This window comes from Labeo rohita, chromosome 2 (genome assembly GCF_022985175.1).
Source record: "Labeo rohita strain BAU-BD-2019 chromosome 2, IGBB_LRoh.1.0, whole genome shotgun sequence".
Lineage (NCBI taxonomy): Eukaryota > Metazoa > Chordata > Actinopteri > Cypriniformes > Cyprinidae > Labeo > Labeo rohita.
In genome coordinates, this window is record NC_066870.1 from 5,602,714 (window position 1) to 5,624,989 (window position 22,276).

The window sequence follows — 22,276 nt, forward strand, 5'->3', positions numbered from 1 at the left end:
TGGAGAAGTAATTTAAACTGCAAGGGGGTTAATCAAAATTAAATTTGACAAAAAAATTTACTTAGTTTGTTTATTTTAAATTTACATAATTTTTTTTTTTTTTTTTTTTACAATTGTTTTATTTTATTTTATTTTATTTTATATTATTTCTAACAACTTAATGGATAAACAAAGGAATAAATGAAAACTGAATTATACAATAGTTTTATAACTTTGGATATTTCCGGTAAACAGTGAGATTCGTGTTCAAACCAGTACATTGGTAAAATAAAAAAATAAAAAACATTGTAGGTGATATTTTTGTTACTTTTAGCATTGGTTTAAGTTCTGGACGGTGTAAAATTTATGACTGAGATAAAAGTAGTCAGAAGATAACTGATTTTTTTTTTTAATCACCACTGAATCAAAGCATGCAGGGTAAGGAACACCTGGTTGTTTTTTTGTTGGTGTTGTGTTGCCCAGGGCTGACCTGAGAGATGTGGTTGATGGAGGACTCCATCCTGCGCAGCTGTGAAGCCTGAATATCCAACAGCTGCAGCACATTGTTGGCTAAGGCATTGATCTGATAGGCCACACTCGCCAGGGACTGGGTGGTGTAGGCTTTGGTCTCCTCGAGGGCTTTCCTCTTGTCTTGTGCCTGAGCAGAGAATAAAAAAAAAAAAAAATTATGATACCACAAGTTCTAAAAACATAGCTTGCACAAAAATACAAATTCTGTCATTATTTACTCCTCCCTATGTCATTCCAAAACTGTTTGATTTTCTTTCTTCTACAGAACACAAAAGAAGATATTCTGAAGAATGTTGGTGGCTTCCACTGTATGGACAAAACATTTCTAAAAAATGTATTCTGTTCTGTTCCACGAAAGAAAGATGTTCCTTTCTAAGGTGCTTGTGAAATGTAGTTTCATCCACGATAAATGTTTTTGTGCCTCTGTGAATGATGATGTAAAAGCATCTTGGAATTCCTAAAGGACTCCAGAGGAAATATTACATCAGATCAGACTGTCATGTGGAAAAAGACACTGAGTGCCCAACGAAAGGTCAGTGATTCTCAGAGCAACAATGAGAAGAGATGTGTAAGTAACATACTAGATGCAGCAGGTTCTTCCAGGATTGTCTATTACAAGTGTACTATGTACTAAGTTCAAACTTCTGGAGTCTGCTTTCTGTAGTCGTAAATAAATTACATTTTTTGAGGAAAACATTTCAGGATTTCTCTCCATATAGTGGAGTTCTACGGTGCCCCCGAGTTTCAACTTCCAAAATTCAGTTTAAATGCAGCTTCAAAGGGCTCTAAATGATCCCAGTCGAGGATGAAGGGTCTAATCTAGCGAAACGATTGGTTTAAAAAAAATAAATAATGACAAATGCTCATCTCATCTAGCCCTGCGTGAACTGTGTATCCCGGTTCATGACAGTTAGGGCATGTTAAAAAACTCCCATCTCATTTTCTCCTCCAACTTCAAAATCATCCTACATTGCTGCAGAAGTACCGACCCAGTGTTTACAAAGAGAACATGCAAAGCAGATCAAATTCCCTAAATATAAAACAATGACGTAGGACGATTTTAAAGTTGGAGAAGAAAATGAGACGGGAGTTTTGAGACATACCCTAACTATCACAAACCGGACAGGACAGGAGCTAGACAGGACAAGCGTATGAGGTTTAAAAAGTACATAAATTGTTAACTTTTTTTAGAAAAAACCTATCGTTTTGCTAGATAAGAACCTTCTTTCTTGGCTGGGTTCATTTACAGCCCTCTGAAGCTGCATTTAAACTGCATTTTGGAAGTTTAAACTCACGGGCACCATAGAAGTTTGCTATTTGGAGAGAAATCCTGAAATATTCTTCTCAAAAAACAATTTCTTGAACATCTTGGATGATAAGGGGGTGAGTAAATTATCTGCAAATTTTTGTTCTGGAAGTGAACTTCTCCTTTAATATTTTTATTCAGCATTATTTATGATTTTTTTAAAAGTGACAGGAAGGACATTTATTAGGTTAGAAAATATTTAAATTTCAAATAAATGCTGTTCTTTCGCACTTTCTATCCTGACAAAATGTATCACGGTGTCCACAAAAATATTAAGTAGTATGTGGAAGAAAAATTCACTTTACTTATCGTTATGTGCTTATGGAATATCGTGTAAGTGTCTGCTTTATCTAAACCTGCTGTGAGGATGATGTGAGAGAAGGTTATCGGGGCCCCTTAATATAAAGATTTGAATCTTGGGAGTATGATGTAGCAGAATGCATTTATCTGACTCTTACTATGTGTGGAAAGTTACTGGTTAGGAGATGTAACCTTGAAGGCTGGGGAAGAAATATAAGTTGGAGTGAGCCCTCCCTTCTCTGCAGCAACCTGTGTTTCTGTATGACTGTGTGAACTTCTTTGCAAAGAATAAACTTATAAAAGACATTTGACTGTTATTTAAAATATCAAAATAGAAAATTTAAAATTATAAATCTAATAATATTTGACAATATTCTTAAATATTTAAATTTAAATTGTTACATTTATAGGGTCCTGCGATTTCCACGATGCAGAAAACACAAACGGGAACGCGGAATCCAGTCATAAAAATGGAATTTACTGAATAACGCGGAATGTTACGGAATTTGTCAAAGTTTGAATTAATTAATCAAAAGTAGGTCCTTATACTTAAATCAAACCGCAATATGGACTAGTATCTGTAAATATTACGCCACAAAAATACCATTTAAATGTGAATCCTGCATGTTCTGTGTGTCTCTGTTTTAATGAATGGAGCAGACGAGCGTTTTTTTTTATAACTTTTATAAGAACTTTTATAAGGCTATTTTAGGAATAAATTTGAATAAATTAAGTACGCATTCAAGTAATTAGAGATGCTAAAACACAGAATTTGATAACAATAAAACATGGTGAGAAAAAATAAAACATTTCATAGGGCCCTAAACATGTCATTTTTGTTAAACCTTTAGTAAAGTATAAGTTTCATGATTTTAATTAATTAGACATGCTCTTTGATTAATAAAAGTTATTTTAACCATTAAAAAGGAGTTGAGAAAAATTAAAATGGAAAAAAATGATTTTTGAAAAAAATAAAATGGATTTCATAGGGCCCTTCATTTAAATCTTTTTATTTTTAAATGCAACTTTTCAAAAACAAAACAATTATTTTTTTTTTTAACCAAGCTCAAACTTTTGAATGGTAATATATACTGTAACTTGCTTTTAAAAAAAAACACATCCACTAATAAAGAAACGGTCACTTAAATCTGGGTAACAGCAGGTATAAAAAAAACTTAAGGGACAATTTAAAGTTCGCAGTTATTATTGCAAAAAATACTGATTGTCAATTATTGACTGCAGTGTGATTTAAGAGATATGAGACAGGCGGGGTCAAGTATACAATTTAGCAGTCATTACACAAAAACATTTGACCACAGAATGCTGAGAATGACCAATAAGCAATTTATACAGTCATGCAATAAAGCAGGACATTCTGTAAACTAATATGACAAATGATCCTGAAACAAATCTGATGAAACCAACAGGCAACAATAACAACAAAAAACTTTGGTTAAACAGTTTTCAGACCAGCGCATGATGCAACTGAGACTCCGTTATAGTGATAATCCATATCCTATTGTTGTTGAAATTCAAAACATTTCACATTTAAAACAATTTCCTGTTTCATTAGTGACTTACTAATGCTAGCTAAAATTGTGTGCATTTCTCACTCGGCTTTTTAAAGCCATTAAGGGAAATTAAAAATTTGAAAATATGTTTTGAGTGGTTTAAGTACATTTTTATGCTCAAAACAAGCCCACTTTTCAAGTCTCTATGATATTCTGGTCCATAAATATTATTCAAGTCACTCCTTTAATGTAAATATACAGGTTTGTTTAAATCCCTAACCTCAAATATGAGTAACAGTAAGCAGCACTTTGCTGCATAATTAATTAAGTCTTCCTGGTCTATGTTCACTTAAACAAAAAATGTAAAGGAAATAGCTTTGGCATACTGATAGTGACCATGTCAGAATACTATGACACAAAGACTAGTAGCTGACTAGTGTATACATGACTACCATAGCTGACTCTAATCTTATATTGTTAACAATTACCCTGCGACAAGCATAAAGCACTGACCGCAGGTCTGCTTCAAACACCACCTGTTCCTACACGTCAGTCCCTCTCAGCTGTTCTGAGACCATGTGTCCATCGCCATGGGCGAAATACACATGAATGTCCTGGCTGTGATATTTCACAATGTCCTACTAGAGTGCAGCCCAACAGCTCTAAAACAATGAATGACTTATGATTTCGACGGCGCAAAGCAATATGTTTTAATAATTAATAACGTGTTCATTTATCAGGTACTGCTGGGCTTTTACTTATTATGTCCAAAAAGTCATAAAACGTGACTATGATTCCTATTAACATTTATAAATGTACACCAATATTTAAAGGTTTGGGTTTGTAAACGGAGTATTATTTTGAGAAATTAGTACAAGAATTTTTTAGAACCATTTTAAATTTGAATTTGAATTTTAAACATTTTAAAAAACACTTTAAAACAGTTCTGCTGCTTTATGAACACTGTCATCAATTCTTTGATGAATTTAAAGTTCAAAAGAAGCATTTGTTTTAAAAGGAAATCTTTTGCAACACTGTAAATGCCTTTACTGTCACTTCTTATAAATTAAAAAAAAATAATAATAATAATTTCTTTTAAAAAGTATTTGGTACACAAGAAACACCTTTTCTCTTTTATTCATAACAGAATTAAATTAATTCTGTTTTTTTTTATCAATTTAATCCATGCAATGCTTAAAAGTATTAATTCCTTTCAACCAATCTTATTGACCTACACATTTTGAAGGGAGTGTACATATTCTGTCATGCCCAAATGAACACATTATGAAACCATGATTCATTCTGCATGACACATTCTGGAATTCATTCTCAAATGGTTTTAATACTGATTCAAAGGGCATGGTGCAAGTCATTGTAAGACATGACTAACTTGTGTCTAGTGCCAAAGATCCCCATTTTGGACCTCTTCTCCAGAACGATACACCCAAGAAAGCCACAAGAGAAACATCTTTGAATCATTGAGTCCTCTCATGAGTCCTCTGTAAATATCTGAGAATGTATCATTGCTAAACCAACTCACATGAGGGTTCAAAGACAGTGGCGAGCCACTAAATATGCAAGACATATCATTAAATTCCCAAAATTCTTGGTCTCATACTGCTTGTATCTTTCTAAATTCTGTTTAATAGTCAGAATATAACAGCATGTTATAACCACACTGAGAGATAACACAGATGTGAAAATGAGGCAAAAACTACTCACATTAAGGTTGTAACTTCACATCTATATGGATTAATGCATCAGTCAAAATGAACCAAATATACACTACCAGTCAAAAGTTTTTTGATGTTTTTAAAGAATTTTCTTCTGCTCACCAAGCCTACATTTATTTGATCCAAAATACAGCAAAAGCAGTAATTTTGTGAAATGTTTTACTAAAAACAACAGCATCATTACTCCAGTCTTCAGTGTCACATGATCCTTAAGAAATCATTATAAAATGCTGATTTGCTGTTTAAGAAACATTTATTATTATCAATATTTAAAACGGTTAAGTACATTTTTTCAGGATTCTTTGATGAATGGAAAGATAAAAAAAAACAATTTATCTGAAATAAAAAGCTTTTGTAACATTAAACACTATACCATTTAAAAGCTTGGAGTCAGTATAATTCTTTGGGGGGAAAGAAATTATAGAAATTAATACTTTTATTTAGCAAGGACACTTATCAAAAGTAATAATAATTGCATTTATAATGTTATTATAAAAGATTTCTCTTTCAGATAAATGCTGTTCTTCTGAACTTTCTATTCATCAAAGAAATCTGAAAAATAATTTACTTTAAATTATTTTATTCATCATCATCATCATAATAATAATAATAATAATAATAATAATAATAATAAGAAGAAGAAGAAGAAGAAGAAGAAGAAGAAGAAAAGAAATGTTCTGAGCAGCAAATCAGAATATTTGAATGTTTCTGAAGGATCATGTGACTGAAGTAATGATGCTAAAAATTCAGCTTTGAAATCAAAGGAATAAATTACATTTTAAAATATATTGTAATAGAAAACAGCTATTTTAAATAGCAAAAATATTTCCAGCTTTTACTGTACTTTACATCAAATAAAGCTTAGTGAGCAGAAGAGACTTTTTTGAAAAAACATTAAAAATCTTTTGAGTGGTTTACTATTTACTTTTCTCATGTCGTGTGTTCAAGATCCGCACATTTTGGAGCACAGAATACTGAAATATTCTCATATGTTGTCACTGCTTTCATTACACAAGGCAATAATGAGCTGTCAACAGATGACTGACGGTCTTGTGTTTTTTTTTTTTCCAATTAATTTTTTCTATATTATTTATAACACTAAAGTGTGTTTTTTTTTTTTTTTTTTTTTTTTGCTATGCACATCCCAACTGGGACATAGGATTAGCAATTGTGAGAATTCACTTAAATTGTTATTTTATGTATATTGTATAGTTACTTCAAACTGTAACTGGATGATATATCATTTGAAGGCCTCTGAATTAAATCAAATCATAATCGTATTGCGTCATGGCTCTAAAGTATCTAAGAGAATCAATGTCAGAAGGTTTCAGGATGAAATATCTGTTTCACACCCCTTAACTTCAATAAATTTTATCAGTAAAAAAAAATAAAAATTGTATTTCCAAATAAATCCAAAACATTCCCAAAAACAATGCCGCATTTGTCATTTTGACAAAAAGCATGGCTGTTTTTTTTATTTGTTTGTTTTAAACAAACCTCTTCCTCATACATTTATATTGCTTTTCACGAGTTCAATAAATTTGAATCTATATGAAGTATTGAGTTATGGCCTGAAGGTAGCTGGCTTTACGGGTAGTGGGAGATAAACAAAATCTATGCGATGAAATCCCCCCCTCCAATTATAAATTTCACCAAGATGAATTTCAAAGTGAATATGTTATTTTCAGACCTAATTTCTGGTAAAGCTATGTCTTACAGTATATAACTAGATGCTCTTAGTCCATATGTAGTGTAGAGAGGGCCAAATAAATGCTGATAAATCTGATCATCATCAACCTAAATGTTTCTTGGTGATACATGGACCTGTGATTAAATCATTCAATGGAATGATTATTTCATTATTCCACTCATCATCATTGCAGAATGTCACACGCATGCTTTAATAAATCAAAATAAATCATTTATATCCTGAAAGAATAACTACACTAGAACATTTGGACATCTGAAGCGATGCTTCCCCACAGGCTCTCTCACTATCCTGTGCTTTTATTGTAGGTGTGTGAGTGAGAGACGGACACATTAACACAGGTGTGTCAGCAATAACTAATTCACACCATCACCGACATTTCGCGTCTAGGCGTCTCGCCATTCCACCTCACAGGCAATACACATTTGCAACACACACACGCATAAAATCATATTCACTGCACTGGTGGTGAAACGCTTTTATTTCACGTTCCACCGGCATACAGCGTTGCCAAAACGTGGATGAAGTTCAATAGCGTTTAGAGGTTGAAATGAATATCGAATATCTAGGCTTTCATCACATTAGAGACATGACACCCGTCTGGACTTCGAAAGAAGCCAAATTTAGAATTCAGCGGACAAATGAAACATTGTAACATTCAGAGCATGACGTATTAGTTCGAAAAATGACGTATTGGCTTCAAACACATTTGCAGTCGATACATTGACGCTGCTTGATCTGCAATACGCTATTAGATATCGTAAAACTAGATTGGTTTCTAACCATCTTTGAAGCATTATTTTGACCATTAAGCTATTATATCTTTTTTTAAAGATCTGTCTCCATCCATCGTAGCGAAAGCGGCACGTCTCTGACACACCCTCCGAAAGTGAATTCGTGTATTGTGTGCATCAGCCTTTAACAACGCAAATATCATCCGAATACAAACGCTCGGCTTTCGTATTAAAGGAAGATATCATGCCTCGATGCGCCCTCGTAAGCGATTTGATGAGGATCCTCTGTAACGCTACATATGCAGTGCTCGCATTTCAATCACATCCACACTGATTCAAACAATACATGAAAGGAGAAGGCAATTTCTTCAATCCATACCTGCACATAATTGTTCTCGCAATATTCCGCGACCCTCGAAAGGTTTTGGTAGCTCTCCACAAGGGCTCTTTTTCCAGCCGGGATTTCTTCCTCTAACAACATTTGTAGCTCTGCCATCTTACATCCCTCTGCATTACTCTTCTCCCCCTCTTTCATTGAAACCAGCGGAGCTTCACTCTCCGACAGGAGGTCCCTCGCCTGGCATTGTGGGATTCCCGTTGGCTCTTCTTTTTCAGCAGGCCGACAATTCTCAACGCAGCGCTTTACGCACTGTGCTGTGATTGGCTGTTCGGCTCTGAGAATTCGTTATGAGCCAATGGGAGAAGAGTACGCTTCTCTCAGCGATGAATAATACAACAATATTCAACAAGCAGCAGATTTACAGCGAGAGCTGTATAGAGACTACTGAGTTTTTGTTCACTGTTGCGGGGAATGTTTTTTGGTTAATACGCCAAAAAACATTAAGAATGTGCCCATGTTTTCAGTTCTGATGTATAATAATGCAACAGTAAGATATGAACAATATATGCACTATGCTTCAAGCACTCCAATTGATGTACAATAATTTACAAACCAAAACGCCCACAGCCTTACAGCTTAAAAGCATTAAAGACCAGAATTTGTAACTATCAGAGCCGATGTTGTCAACAATAATAAAACTATTGTATATTCTGAATTTTCAGTAACTGAAAGTCCGTCTAGTAATATAGGTGCTGGATAGCTCCTTGCTAAAAATCTCAGCACGAGCAAAAGCCGTTTAAATATCCTTTCGCACGGAATTGTGGAACATGTAGGCTAAAGGCGCGCTACATTCTATTTATCACTATTTAGTCTTACGTCATTAAGGACTACATCACCCAAACTGCATCTGTTTCAGTTAATACCTGGAACGCACTGAGCAGGTTTTTCAGATGGATGAAACACTGGAGGTGAGTTAGTACTAATATTGTTTTATATGTTTTGTTGTTTAGTTCAGTTGTTCAGTCTCTTAAAAATTCAATTTTTGAATTTACAAAGTGATTTCAATATGGGGAAGGATCACTTTTTAATTTTTAAAGGTTAATTAATTAACCGATTTAAAAATAATTAACCGAAGGTGTGCAATATATATTTAACATATTAACGTGATATGCTTTTTAATTCACGTCTGTTGATTAAATGTTTATGCATTTTCTGACATCTGTCAGTCATGAGGTAGACCTGTCCAAGGTATGAAGGGCAATGGAAGATCCCAAATCTATTCAGAGAAGGTTTGAAGCTGCTGTTAAAGTGATCCGAAGTTTACCTGAAGATGGTAATACCTCTGTATTAAAGATTAAATATCAGTATTAAGTATTGAAGTACATGGTTTTCTTTTTAAATAACAATAAACAATCTTCATTCTTTATCATTTCACACAGGCTCATATGACCTTTCCGATGATATGCTGGTTATGTTCTACAGTTACTACAAACAAGCTACAACAGGACCATGTAACACCCCAAAACCGAACTCTTGGGATCCTATTGGAAAACCTAAATGGTAAATATCATCCACTAGATTATGATTTTGAAATGTTTATGTCTCAAGAATATGCATACCTAAACACACATGTGTTCTTTGCAGGGAGGCATGGAAAGCCTTGGGAAACATGTCAAAGGACCAAGCCATGATGGAATATGTTAAGGAAATACAGCTGGTTGGTAGTTGTTTAGATTTAAGAGATGAAGCTTTCTTATATTGAGGTATCAATAAAAATAGTTAAAACCAGAAACAATTAAATTGTTTTATCATAGATAATAGAAACCCTCCCGGTCACAGAGAAGATGGCAGATTTAATGGACGCTCTTGACCCGTTTTATGAAATGGTGTCGGATGATGATGATGAAGATGATGTGGCTTGTAAAGTGGCACCCTTATCCACAGGTAGGTTATTTAAAAGCATTTAAAATCCTCAACCATAAGATGTATCCTCATCTGAGCCTATTTTATATTTTGAAACAGGAACCATTAATGCTGAAAAAGCCTATGATGATGCTGTTGAGAAAGTCGAAGAGGTGGGAAGTGAAATTAATGGGGAAAATACAGAAGATGACATGGAGATGGAGGAGAAGAGGCAAGGTACAGCAAGAACTTTGTTACTTTATATTGTAAAACTGACAAGACAGAGAAGTGAAATGATTCGTCTTATTGTATTTGAGGACTTTTCAGCTGTTTTATATTCTGCAGACTCAAGCACATTTGCAGCAGGGAGAGGAGGATTATCAGCGTTTAATAGAAGTGAGGAGAACAGCGTGTCCTCCTCTACCGATGACACTCATAGTTCTCTGAACACGGAGGAGGAAGAGGAGGAATTAGCTTATGGTATAATTTTCGGTCTTTAGTTCCAATTCCAGGCCCAAAATATACAGTTTAGGCCAACTAGTAGTTGTGTTGGAGATAAGCTTTTGTTTTGCACTCTGATTAAAAAAGATTTAGCAGTCATTTAATGAAATTTCATTGGCAGATACATTAAACAGTGTGTCTGCTATAATCTGTGTGTGAAAAATATTTGATGACATCATTCTCACTAAATATGACACAGATGACTCAGACGATGAGGTGCACAGTGACTCAATGGGAAATCTAGCAACACATAAGAAGGTACAGTCTCCAGTTATTCTTTCACATGCTCCTTAAAAATAAATAAGTAAAAATACTTTTTGCGTAATTAAAATAAAGTCTATTGTAGGACAATTATATTGTATTACAGTATATATATATATATATGTATATATACACACACACTACCAATGAAAACCTTTTGAACAGTAAGGTTTTTTTATGTTTTTTAAAGAAGTCTTTTCTGCTCACCAAGCCTGCATTTATTTCATCCAAAGTACAGCAAAAACAGTAAAATTTTGAAATATTTTTGCTATTTAAAATAACCGTTTTCTATTTGAATATATTTTAAAATATGATTTATTCCTGTTATTTCAAATTAGTGATTTTTTAGCATCATTATTCCAGTCACACGGTTCATCAGAAATCATTCTAATATTCTGATTTGCTGCTCAAAAACATTTATTATTATTATTATATTATTATGTATTATTATTATCATTTCTATTTCAGCATTTATCTGAAATAGAAATCTTTTGTAACATTATAAATGTCTTTATCATCACTTTTGATCAATTTAAAGCATCCTTGCTAAATAAAAGTATTAATTTCTATAATTTATTTCCCAAAAATTATACTGACTCCAGGCTTTTGAATGGTATAGTGTATAATGTTACAAAAGCTTTTTTTTTCAGTAATCTAGAAATGGTATTATGACTTAATTCTTTAAAAATATTGTATTGCAGTAATTCTCTGGTTTGGGTTGGAAAGGTTTTTTTTTATAGTTTTGAAAAAGTGTCTTTTGCTCATCAAGGCTGCATTTATTTGATCAAAAATAAAGTCAAACAGTAATATTGTGAAATATAATTACAACAGTTTTCTACTTTAATATATTTTAATGTAATTTATGCCTGTGCTCAAAGCTTAATTTTCAGCATCATTACTCCAGTTGCTAGTGTCACATGATCCCTCAGAAATCATTCTAATATGTTGATTTGTTTTAAAAAAACATTTTTTATTATTATCAACAGCTGTGGAAACTGTAATACATTTTTTTCAGTATTATTTGATAAATAGAAAGTTTAAAAGAACAGCATTTAAAAATCTTTTGTAACAATATAAAAGTTATTTTATATAATTGCAGAAAAGTAGTGCATATGAATAATTGGGGGGAAAAAACTAAACTAAAATTTTAGGATTAAATAGGATTACCTTTTCTTTGAATTTTGAGGCTCAGTGTGACCTAGATATGTTTTTGTCAGATTCACTCTGTAGTACAATATACAATTTCTCAAAGCTTTAGTTAATAAGCTGATTAACTTATTAAAGACTTTCGTATTGACTTTAGTATTGAAGTCTTCAAATTCAGACAAACCCTTGAAACAGCAATCATTAATGTGATGTATATGCTGGGTTGAGTCCACAGAATCCATCATGCTATGTGGTCACTCCGATGCATCATAAATCACCAGAGATTTGGAAGTGTTAAGTGATTCTTGGCAAAAAAACAAAGTATGACTTTAAAATCCTTGGCAAAAACGTGGATTAAGTGACATCAACTGCAGTCCATCAATAGATAGTTAGTACAAGGATAGGCTTGTGACATTTCTGGACAGAAAGAGAGAGAGAGCTTATTTGTTTGTCATGTCATGTCAGAGCGATATAAATGGGAGTATGCAATGCTTTCCCTAGGGTTCGGGAGTTCCCAGGGTCCATTTGGCAGATGTGAGCGTGGCTGGGGCCAACCTGCAACAAGGGGGAAACAGAGAGCCTCAGTGTGGGAGTCAGGATGGAAAACCACGGGGAGTTACACCCCCCGTCCCCCACCCACTGACACTTGGACCGGTCCAAACTGACAGAATCTCAGCAGGCAGTGGAAGAGGTTGGGCTTGAGTCAGTGTTTGAATAAGTCTTGAGCGCCCTGACGTCAACAAGTAATAATGTGATCAACAAGCCAATTTTCCACCAGCATTTGTATAAACTTACAATGCAAGTGAATACTATTATACTTCTGCTAGGAATCATTTCCTAATAAGGCAAGACTCTATTACTATTGTATTGTGGCATTTATTGTGGTTTATATTAATATTGATTTTCTTTCATCACTATGGGCTTGGTTATAATATTATAATAACAAGAAGTCATACTTTGAACCCTGTAACGCCTGGCATATGAAATATTAGTGAGAAAAATCTTTTTTATATAAAAAAGGAACATAAATAAATACAGAAATTTATATTTATGCCTGCATTTATTTGATCCAAAATACAGGTAAAGCATAAATATTGTCAAATATTTTTACTATTTAAAATAACTGCTTTCTATTTGAATTTATTTTAAAATGTAATTTATTCCTTTGATGCAAAGCTGAATTTTCAGCATCATTACTCCAGTCTTCAGTGTCACATGATCCTTCAGAAATCATTCTGATATGCTGATTTGTTGTTCAAGAATTTATTAATAATTATTATCAATATTTAAAACAGTTGACTACATTTTTTCAGGATTCTTTGATGAATAGAAAGATCAAAACATCAGTATTTATCTGAAATAATAAGCTTTTGTAACATTATATACTTATTATATAGTCAGTATAATTTATTTATTTTTAGCAAGGATGCTTTTAAATTGATCAAAAGTGATGATAAAGACATTTATAATGTTACAAAAGATTTCTATTTCAGATAAGTGTTGTTCTTCTACTTTCTATTCATCAAAGAAACCTGAAAAAAAAAATCTGCTTTCAACATTATAGTAATAATAAATGTTTTTTGAGCAGCAAATCAGAATATTACAATGATTTCTGAAGGATCATGTGAGTGGAGTAATGATGCTAAAAAATCAGCTTTGAAATCACTGGAGCAAATTACATTTTAAAATATATTCAAATAGAAAACAGTTATTTTAAATAGTAAAAATATTTCTGAATTTTACTGTTTTTGCTGTACTTTGGATCAAATAAAAATTCATTAAAATGTGTTAAAAACATTAAAAATCTTGGTAGTGTGTGTGTATATATATATATATATATATATATATATATTTTGTGTACAACAGGTTTTTCAGTAAAGTTTTGATTATGTTGATCATTTAGAAGCCAAATGAATTTGTGTATCAAATATGATAAAGTAGGCTTTATAGGGTTGTTGTTTCATTACGATTTAATTATATACAGTGTTTCATTTTAATAACAGTGTCAGCTGAGATTCTCTCCTGGAGATACACTCTTGTTAAGGTTTGATGGGAATCAGTGGAAGCTATAAATGGATGATTTATATTTCATATACTCTCAGGCCGCCAGTTAACGGGAACTATTCTGCCAGACGAACATGATAACTTATCAGAGCGCAGTTGCCAAGGAAATGGTCAGCGCTGGGAGACAGACGAGAGAACGGACAAGCAGACATTTAACCCACAGATCACTGTGATACTGTCACAGTTACAGGACAATATGCAGCATGTGCTACACAGACTGACCACACTGGAGCTTCTCACAGCATCACAAGTAAGACCAACACCAAAATATCTTCAACCCTTAGCCTAGACTGCTTACCAAGTCTGCATTTAACTTCTTCAAATACAGTAAAAGCAGTAATATTGTGAATTAATTTTGCAATTTAACATAGCTGTTTCCATTTTTATTATATTGTGAAATGTACTTTAATTCTTGTGATCAAAGCTGAATTTTCAGCATCATTCAGTGTCACATGATCCTTCAGAAATCATTCTAATATGCTGATTTGCTCAATAAACATTCATTATTATTATTATATCAAAGTTGAAAACATTAGTGCTGCTTAGTATTTTTGTATGTAAATATCATACTTTTAGTACAGTTACAGCTGATATTTAATTTTTTTTTTTTTTGGCTTATGTTTAATTTTAGACTGAAATCCCTCCTCTCCAAACTTGGCAGTCCAAGTCACCAAAAAAGGTTTGTTTATGTCACTTAAAATACTTGGAATGTCATCGTCTGAAATAACACTTTATATTAATAGAAAATTATTAATCGTATCTTTATTTATCCTGCTTTTTTAGAGGTTGCCCTGGTGGCCTTTCAACGTGTCCCCTATCACTGTAGTGCTGACAGTGATCTGGCCCTTTGCTGTGCACTGGCTAGTGCAGTTTTACTTACAGAAAAGGAAGAGGTAAGACTTTGTTAATCCACTGTTAACTACAAACTGTGTGTTGATAAAAGTATCCATTTTCTTTATATTCAACATAAAAAGAATAATGTTGAGTAACACTGTCTGTGTTGCATCTTTGTTGTGTTATTAGATGGTTAAAAGTGAAGTGAAGATTCAGGTACCAACTGCACAACTCCTGAAGACTTTCAAACGGTCTGGATTTATCTGATGAAAGATATTGAAAGAAATTATTACTTATAAGTAACAGTGAAGATATTCAAATAAATGCTGCTCTTTTGAACATTCTATTCATCAAAGAAACCTGAACAAAATGTATCATGGTTTCCACAAAAATATTAAGCAGCACAACTGTTTTTAACATTATGATAATAGTGAATATTTCTTGAGCAGCAAATCAGCATATTAGCATGATTTCTGAAGGATCATGTGACACTGAAGACTGGAGTAATGATGCTGAAAATTCAGCTTTGCATCACAGGAATTGCATTTTGCAAAATATTAAAATATAAAAAGTTTAAATTGTAATAATATTGGATAGGCTTTTGAATGGTAGCGTTCAAATATTCAAAAATATATTGTGTATCTTGCGTTTCTATTGTGTATTAGGTTGTTTTTATGACACAGTGCAGGTAGTTTACAGTCATTTTTATATACCTCAGCTTTTAAAGATCGTTTTCTGTTATAGATTTTGCTAACTGAGATTAATTATAAAAATAAAATGTGTATGGACAGATTCACTGTATCAAAGAGGAAAGCTCAGAGTGTCTTTCTGATATGAATGTCTTCAGAGTATATGTGGACCACAGTATTTTTTAAGCTGCAGACATACAATACTTATAAGTATGTTATTGTAAAGTGGGTAATTCTTCTGTAAGACGAATAAAGAATTTGAATGGATAATTGTGTTTTTGACTGCTTAAAAGACAGACAGACAGATAGATATAGATAGATACCCTGGTGAAAAAAACAGCATATGCTGGTTAGGTAGGTTTTGATGCTGGTTTAAGCTGGTTCTTTGCTGGTTTAAGCTGGTCCTTTGCTGGTTTATGCTGGTCCTTTGCTGGTTCATGCTGGTCCTTGACCAGCAACATGACCAGCAAAAGCCAGCAAAGGACCAGCTTAAACCAGCATCAAAACCTACCTAACCAGCATCCCAGCATCAAAACATACCTACCAGGATATGCTGTTTTTTTTCACCAGACAGATAGACAGACAGACAGACAGATAGATAGATAGATAGATAGATAGATAGATAGATAGATAGATAGATAGATAGATAGATAGATAGATAGATAGATAGATAGATAGATAGATAGATAGATAGATAGATAGATAGATAGATGACAATTATAGATGACAATCTGTCCTAAAATCAAAGAGACTCACCGACTCGGCCCATTGAGATACTGTAGTGTTTTCCACACGGACTCAAATAAAGGGAGGACAATAACAATATGGTTTTGTCAAAAACTTATCAGCATGTAAACGTGCTAGGGAAGCATTAAACCGCTTTGGAATGTGGTCTAAAAGCCGCTACTTCCATACAATTCATTGTCTAAGTAGACAGCTACTTTTTTAACGGGCATAAACACTACTTGTGATAGTTTGTGCAGTCAGAAACACTACTATGGCGAAGGTTTATGAATATTACTTACGTCATATGACGTAAACATTTCTGATTTGCTGGTAGACGCTAAACTCCAGTCAGCTGGCGAATTAACGTCTCTGATATTGCGTCATGAATATTAACTTTCTCACGTGATTGGACGCTCCAAGAACATTACCAAGCAACTTGTTTAATATTCATGAGACATGCCTTTGCAGTAGTAGAATTCGTATTTTAACGAGTGCGGATGGTTATATGTGCACGTGGTAAATCTGTTAACACTTTTTGTGTCATGCATTGATTAAATTTGCATTTTATTATTAAAAAAAAGGAGGAGAGTTGAATTACGATGGACGAAGCAAATCGATCAGATCCTCCGAACTGGATCCAGCAGCACACCGTCGTAAGAACGAGTCACATTGATGATAATACAAATTGATGCACTACATATTTAGCAAGTGTAATTTAATTAAATCTTCTTCTTAGTATCAAGACCTGATGCATTTGGATGTTGGTGACAGTGCTCAAGTATATGCTGCCTTCCTGGTCTACATGGATTTGACAGAAGGTAAGTAAATATCAGCAATTAGGAGTGGAACATAAAGCTTACTAATAGACTGATAACCATTTTGTATTTTTTTAAGTGCGTAAATGGAAAGAAGTGGTTGGAGTTTCCTGTCCAGAGTTACAGGCGGTTCTGCTGGAGGGTCGAGAGAGGGAAGGAGAAACAGTCCAGATGATCTACCCTTTGCCCTCACACAGATCCATCAAACACAGAGAGTAGGAGACAGTCTGAACTTACTATAATACTGTCGTTACTAAGATGCTCTTCAGGCCACTATGTGTTAAAGCTTCTATGAGAGATTTACTATGCGCCTAGCGGTACCAAATGGAATTGAAAGAAGAACTGTTTCCAAACAGGTTTCCCAATGGGGTGGTTTACACAAAAAGCCATTTCCATTCTATTGTGCTACATTTCCATTCTTTTTTCTATGTAAATGCATGCTAGATGGATGTGTTTGACCGTTGTGCTTGTGTTTTGTGACTTTTGCAGTGTCTCACATACACTGACCAAATTTTTCATGAGCTGAGATCAAAGATCTAAGACTTTTTCTATGTACACAAAAGGCCTATTTCTCTCAAATATTATTCACAAATCTGTCTAAATCTGTGTTAGTGAGCACTTCTCCTTTGCCAAGATAATCCATCCACCAGGTGTGGCATATCAACATGCTGATTAGACAGCATGATTATTGCACAGGTGTGCCTTAGGCTGGCCACAATAAAAGGCTACTCTAAAATGTGCAGTTTTAATGTACCGAGGGGTCCAAAAACCAGTCAGTATCTGGTTGAGTATGCTAAATGGGTGACATGTCCGGTGAGTATGCTGGCCATGCAAGAACTGGGATGTTTTCAGCTTCCAGGAATTGTGTACAGATCCTGTACAGATGCAACATGAGGTGATGGTCGTGGATGAATGGACGAACAATGGGCCTCAGGATCTCGTCACGGTATCTCTGTGCATTCAAAATGCCATCAATAAAATGCACCTGTGTTTGTTGTCCATAACATACGCCTGCCCATACCATAACTCCACCGCCACCATGGGCCACTCAATCCACAACGTTGACATCAGCAAACCGCTCACCCACACAACGCCATACACGCTGTCTGCCATCTGCCTTGTACAGTGAAAACCGGAATTCATCCGTGAAGAGAACACCTCTCCAAAGTGCCAGACACCATCGAATGTTAGCATTTACCCACTCAAGTCAGTTACGACGACAAACTGCAGTCAGGTCGAGACCCCGATGAGGACGACGAGCATGCGGATGAGCTTCCCTGAGATGTTTCTGACAGTTTGTGCAGAAATTCTTTGGTTATGCAAACCGATTGTTGCAGCAGCTGTCCGGGTGGCTAGTCTCAGACGATCTTGAAGGTGAAGATGCTGGATGTGGAGGTCCTGGGCTGGTGTGGTTACACAAGGTCTGCGGTTGTGAGGCCGGTTAGATGTACTGCCAAATTCTCTGAAACGCCTTTGGAGACAGCTTATGGTAGAGAAATGAACATTCAATTCACGGGCAACAGCTCTGGTGGACATTCCTGCAGTCAGCATGCTAATTGCAAGCTCCCTCAAAACTTGAGACATCTGTGGCATTGGGGTGTGTGATAAAACTGCACATTTTAGAGTGGCCTTTTATTGTGGCCAGCCTAAGGCACACCTGTGCAATAATCATGCTGTCTAATCAGCATCTTGATATGCCACACCTGTGAGGTGGATGGATTATCTCGGCAAAGGACAAGTGCTCACTAACACAGATTTAGACAGATTTGTGAACAATATTTGTGAGAAATAGGCCTTTTGTGTACATAGAAAAGTCTTAGATCTTTGAGTTCAGCTCATGAAAAATGGGGACAAAAACAAAAGTGTTATAATTTTGGTCAGTGTATGAGATGGTGTTTTGAAAGGTGCTCATATAAATATTTTATATTTATTTATATTTATTTATTTATATACACACAACTATTGTTTAAAAGATGTTGATCATATTTATTCATATTTTTTGTAATATGTAATTGACAATGCTTCATGGGACCATAGTTCTTTCCTTCTCTTGATTAAGGACACAGTCTTGTGCTTTTGTTTATTGTCTCATTTTAAAATACTTTCTTGAACTCAGCTGAAGGTTTGTAATGTTGTGGTTTACTTTGTAGCTGTTTGGTCTGGTTAATGGCTTGTAACTTTTTTTTAAAGTCTTTCCCCCCAAGCCCCTGTAGGAAAAATAAATGGGAAAATAAACCAAGGCTGTTGAAAAAGTGGGTGGGCTGTAATGCTCTATTGGTTGAACGGACAGGTGGCCCCACCCCAAGCTTCATGCTATTGGCTGAGAGCCACATCCATGTTCTGACTGGCTAAAACACTCAGGCAGAACTGTTTTTTCCTGTTTACTAAAGGGTGATTTCTCAGGAAACACATTTCTACGGTATTTAAGCTTATTGCAGCTTTCACATATTTCCTTATAATATGTGTGATATGCTACTTTAAAAACAATGTAAGGCAGTGCCTTGTAATAACCCTTGACTAATAATGCTTAACAGCATTAATGTACATTTAAAAAGGTCATAGAGCAGCTTTTCATACATCGGATTTGTATGTACATTTTATATCGCCAAGAGTTATTAAGTTGATGTTATAAAACATACGGTGTTTGTTAAGATGGGGTCTAGCAATGGGGTCATTCAGTAGTACTCATGAGTCAGGCTGACACATCTCATACTACTTCATAATCCTCAATGTGATTATACTTTAATGCATGATAAAGTGATTTCTGTATTTCTCACAGGTTGCGGAGTATATTGGACAAAGGTGCTCCAATGCTCTTGTGTGCCGTGGCTTCTGACTCCAGTCTGGTGTATCAGAGACTGTGTGATGGCTTTCTGACCCCTGACCCTCCAGTGGACATCCAAGACCAAGGCCGCCGACAGCATCGCAAACGGAGGTTACAGACGTGAGAGAAACACACAGATGATACAGCCAGACTGTGATTCTTAACTCTCCAGATGTGAGGATTGGGTAGTACATACAGTTCAAATGCGCTTCTGAACTCATATTATCTTTCGAAGATGAGAGAAAGACTGATCACCTTGGTCATAAGTGGATCCATGCTGCTTTTGTCTGTTATACAGAGTATTACACAAACACAACACCACTGAGCTGCTCTTTACTTGAAATGTCTGAAAATGACACATTCCCAGAAAAAGCAAACAGAGAAAGCTGAAAAATACATTGGCATTTGTATTCTGTTTAAGCTCTGTTTCAAAAGATAGCTCATGCATAATTAAAACTCACCCTCATGTTGTTCCAAACCCTACTTCTGTTCTGTTTGAAACACAAATAAAGATATTCTTAAAGAAATCTGAGAGATTTCTGTCCTCCAGTGAAAGTTCATGCAACCAAAACTTTGACACTTTGACATCAGAAAAATGTAATCCATATAAATAAAGCAGTTTAATCTAGGTCTACTGAAGAGTCACTCAATATGGTGAAGGTTTAATTAAGGCTTTTAAACACATATAAACATTGATCAACGCACATAGAGCACATCAAATATGATCAATAGAAACAGCAAACGGTGGGCAATATGCTTTTGATAAATATAGGAGGAATATGTCGGCCATTTCTATGTGCCAAACTTCCTGTTGCCAGCTGGTGGCACTATGACTATAACTGAATATTGGTGTGTAGATGTCTTCAGGCCAGAACTTTGATTATACAAATTAAGTTTGGTGCAGATTGAACATGGTATGTTTGAGTTAATGTAAAGCATGACATATCCTGTTACCAACAGGTGGTGCTATGATTATAACTGAATATTGGCCTTTAGATCACTTCAGGCCAGGACTCTTACCAAACATGTTAAGCCTAGTGCAGATTGGACATTGCGTGTTTAAGTTAGTGTAAAACAACTCATTTCCTGTTGCCAGCAGGTAGTGCTATGGCTATAATTGAATATGGTCATGGGCGTGTGTTCAGGTCAGGACATGTGAATTTTGGTTCAGATCTGACAATGTATGCTCCTGTTTCATGGCGAAACATCAAAATTTGTCAGGCCACCACGGACACGCCCTTCAATGAAAACTCAAGATATTCGCAATTTAATGTCTCAAAGGGCTTTAGATTACACTGACCACATTTGGTGATGATCTGTTTAAATCTCTAGTTCATTTAAATACAACACCTGAAAATTGCAAAAAAAGGCACAAAACTTGCAGAGAAAAATTAACAGACCTCCTTTTGGGTTTCGGACTTGCACCAAGGGACTTTTTTTGTAGGTATTGGTGTGTTATATGTGTCTACCAAATTTAACAAAGCATAGCTCGAGGGGCACTTCGTTACAATTTTATAGGTGGCGCTATTGAGCCATTCTGACACACATACTTTTGAAACCCATATCAGATGTAAATTTTCACCACTTTTGGCGTGTGCGAAGTTTCATGAGATTTCAAGCATGTTTAGGCCCTCAAAAATGCGATTAATTTTGGAGAAGAAACTGAGGAATTCCAATAGGGTCCTCGCACCATCGATGCTCGGGCCCTAATAAGTGACGTGCAAGACACTAGTTCTTGCAAAAACTCATTAAAACAAACCTTTTTAGGTTTCGTACATAAAGTAAGTTCAGTTGAGCTTTTATTGACCATATTTGATGTGCTAAATGGATGTGTTAATCAATGTTTATATGCCTAAATGTTTATAAAAGCCTAAATGAAATCTGTTCAGCAAATGTGTCTCTTCAGAAAATGAAAATGAATCTTAAAAAAACGGATATTTACGGTCCTTGATTCTGATTGGTTGAGCCATGTTCAAAGCTGTTGTACTCTACAAACATACACCTTTCCTTACTTCTGTGTGTTGCTTGGCATTCAATTTGTTGCAACCACAGCTGTTTCTAAGGAACTACATTTGTTTAGTGGAAGAATATTGTTTTTGTTTATATCATTACACTTTATTTGCTCTGTTTTATCTTGTGAAACCTTACTACGTACATGGAATAACAGTTTTATAAAAGCAATAAGCCCCAATTAAGAAGCCTGCTTCGCGTTGTGCCTAACAGCCCTTAGCTGTTATAAAGTCACTGTAAACCACAGCTTCTTGGGGCTTATTGCTTTAATATGGATTAGTCAGGGCCCTGTTGGAATTGCTCAGTCTCTTCTACGTCTTCTCCAAAATGAATCACATTTTTAAGGGCCTAAACATGCTGGA

The 22,276-nt window shown here is 34.8% G+C and overlaps 3 protein-coding genes across 4 annotated transcripts in view; 2 read left to right on the forward strand and 1 right to left on the reverse strand.

The window, feature by feature from the left end:
• The window catches only part of abi1b (abl-interactor 1b), a 31,233-nt gene extending 22,824 nt beyond the window's left edge, over nucleotides 1-8,409 (reverse strand). Inside the window, exons 1-2 of one of the 2 annotated variants that reach the window (XM_051132503.1) lie at nucleotides 8,182-8,409; nucleotides 470-637 (exon numbers count right to left, since the gene is read on the reverse strand). In XM_051132503.1, coding sequence (XP_050988460.1) covers nucleotides 470-637; nucleotides 8,182-8,337 — 324 coding nt within the window. In that variant the 5' untranslated portion in view covers nucleotides 8,338-8,409. The remainder of the gene's footprint in view (nucleotides 1-469; nucleotides 638-8,181) is intronic. The other variant, XM_051132497.1, reaches the window with a different exon arrangement.
• A 648-nt stretch (nucleotides 8,410-9,057) lies between these two features.
• Nucleotides 9,058-15,801, forward strand: acbd5b (acyl-CoA binding domain containing 5b). The gene is made up of 13 exons (XM_051122140.1): nucleotides 9,058-9,110; nucleotides 9,369-9,475; nucleotides 9,582-9,702; nucleotides 9,787-9,859; nucleotides 9,957-10,086; nucleotides 10,165-10,281; nucleotides 10,390-10,524; nucleotides 10,745-10,803; nucleotides 12,454-12,643; nucleotides 14,055-14,266; nucleotides 14,648-14,695; nucleotides 14,800-14,909; nucleotides 15,040-15,801. Exons 2-13 carry the CDS (start codon nucleotides 9,403-9,405, stop codon nucleotides 15,056-15,058), a joined length of 1,287 nt encoding a protein of 428 aa, XP_050978097.1. The 5' UTR covers nucleotides 9,058-9,110; nucleotides 9,369-9,402; the 3' UTR covers nucleotides 15,059-15,801.
• A 910-nt stretch (nucleotides 15,802-16,711) lies between these two features.
• Nucleotides 16,712-20,431, forward strand: tsen15 (TSEN15 tRNA splicing endonuclease subunit). The gene is made up of 4 exons (XM_051122155.1): nucleotides 16,712-16,918; nucleotides 17,002-17,083; nucleotides 17,160-17,295; nucleotides 19,860-20,431. The coding sequence occupies exons 1-4, from the start codon at nucleotides 16,865-16,867 to the stop codon at nucleotides 20,026-20,028; spliced, it is 441 nt and encodes a 146-aa protein (XP_050978112.1). The 5' UTR covers nucleotides 16,712-16,864; the 3' UTR covers nucleotides 20,029-20,431.
• Nucleotides 20,432-22,276: the final 1,845 nt, after the last annotated feature.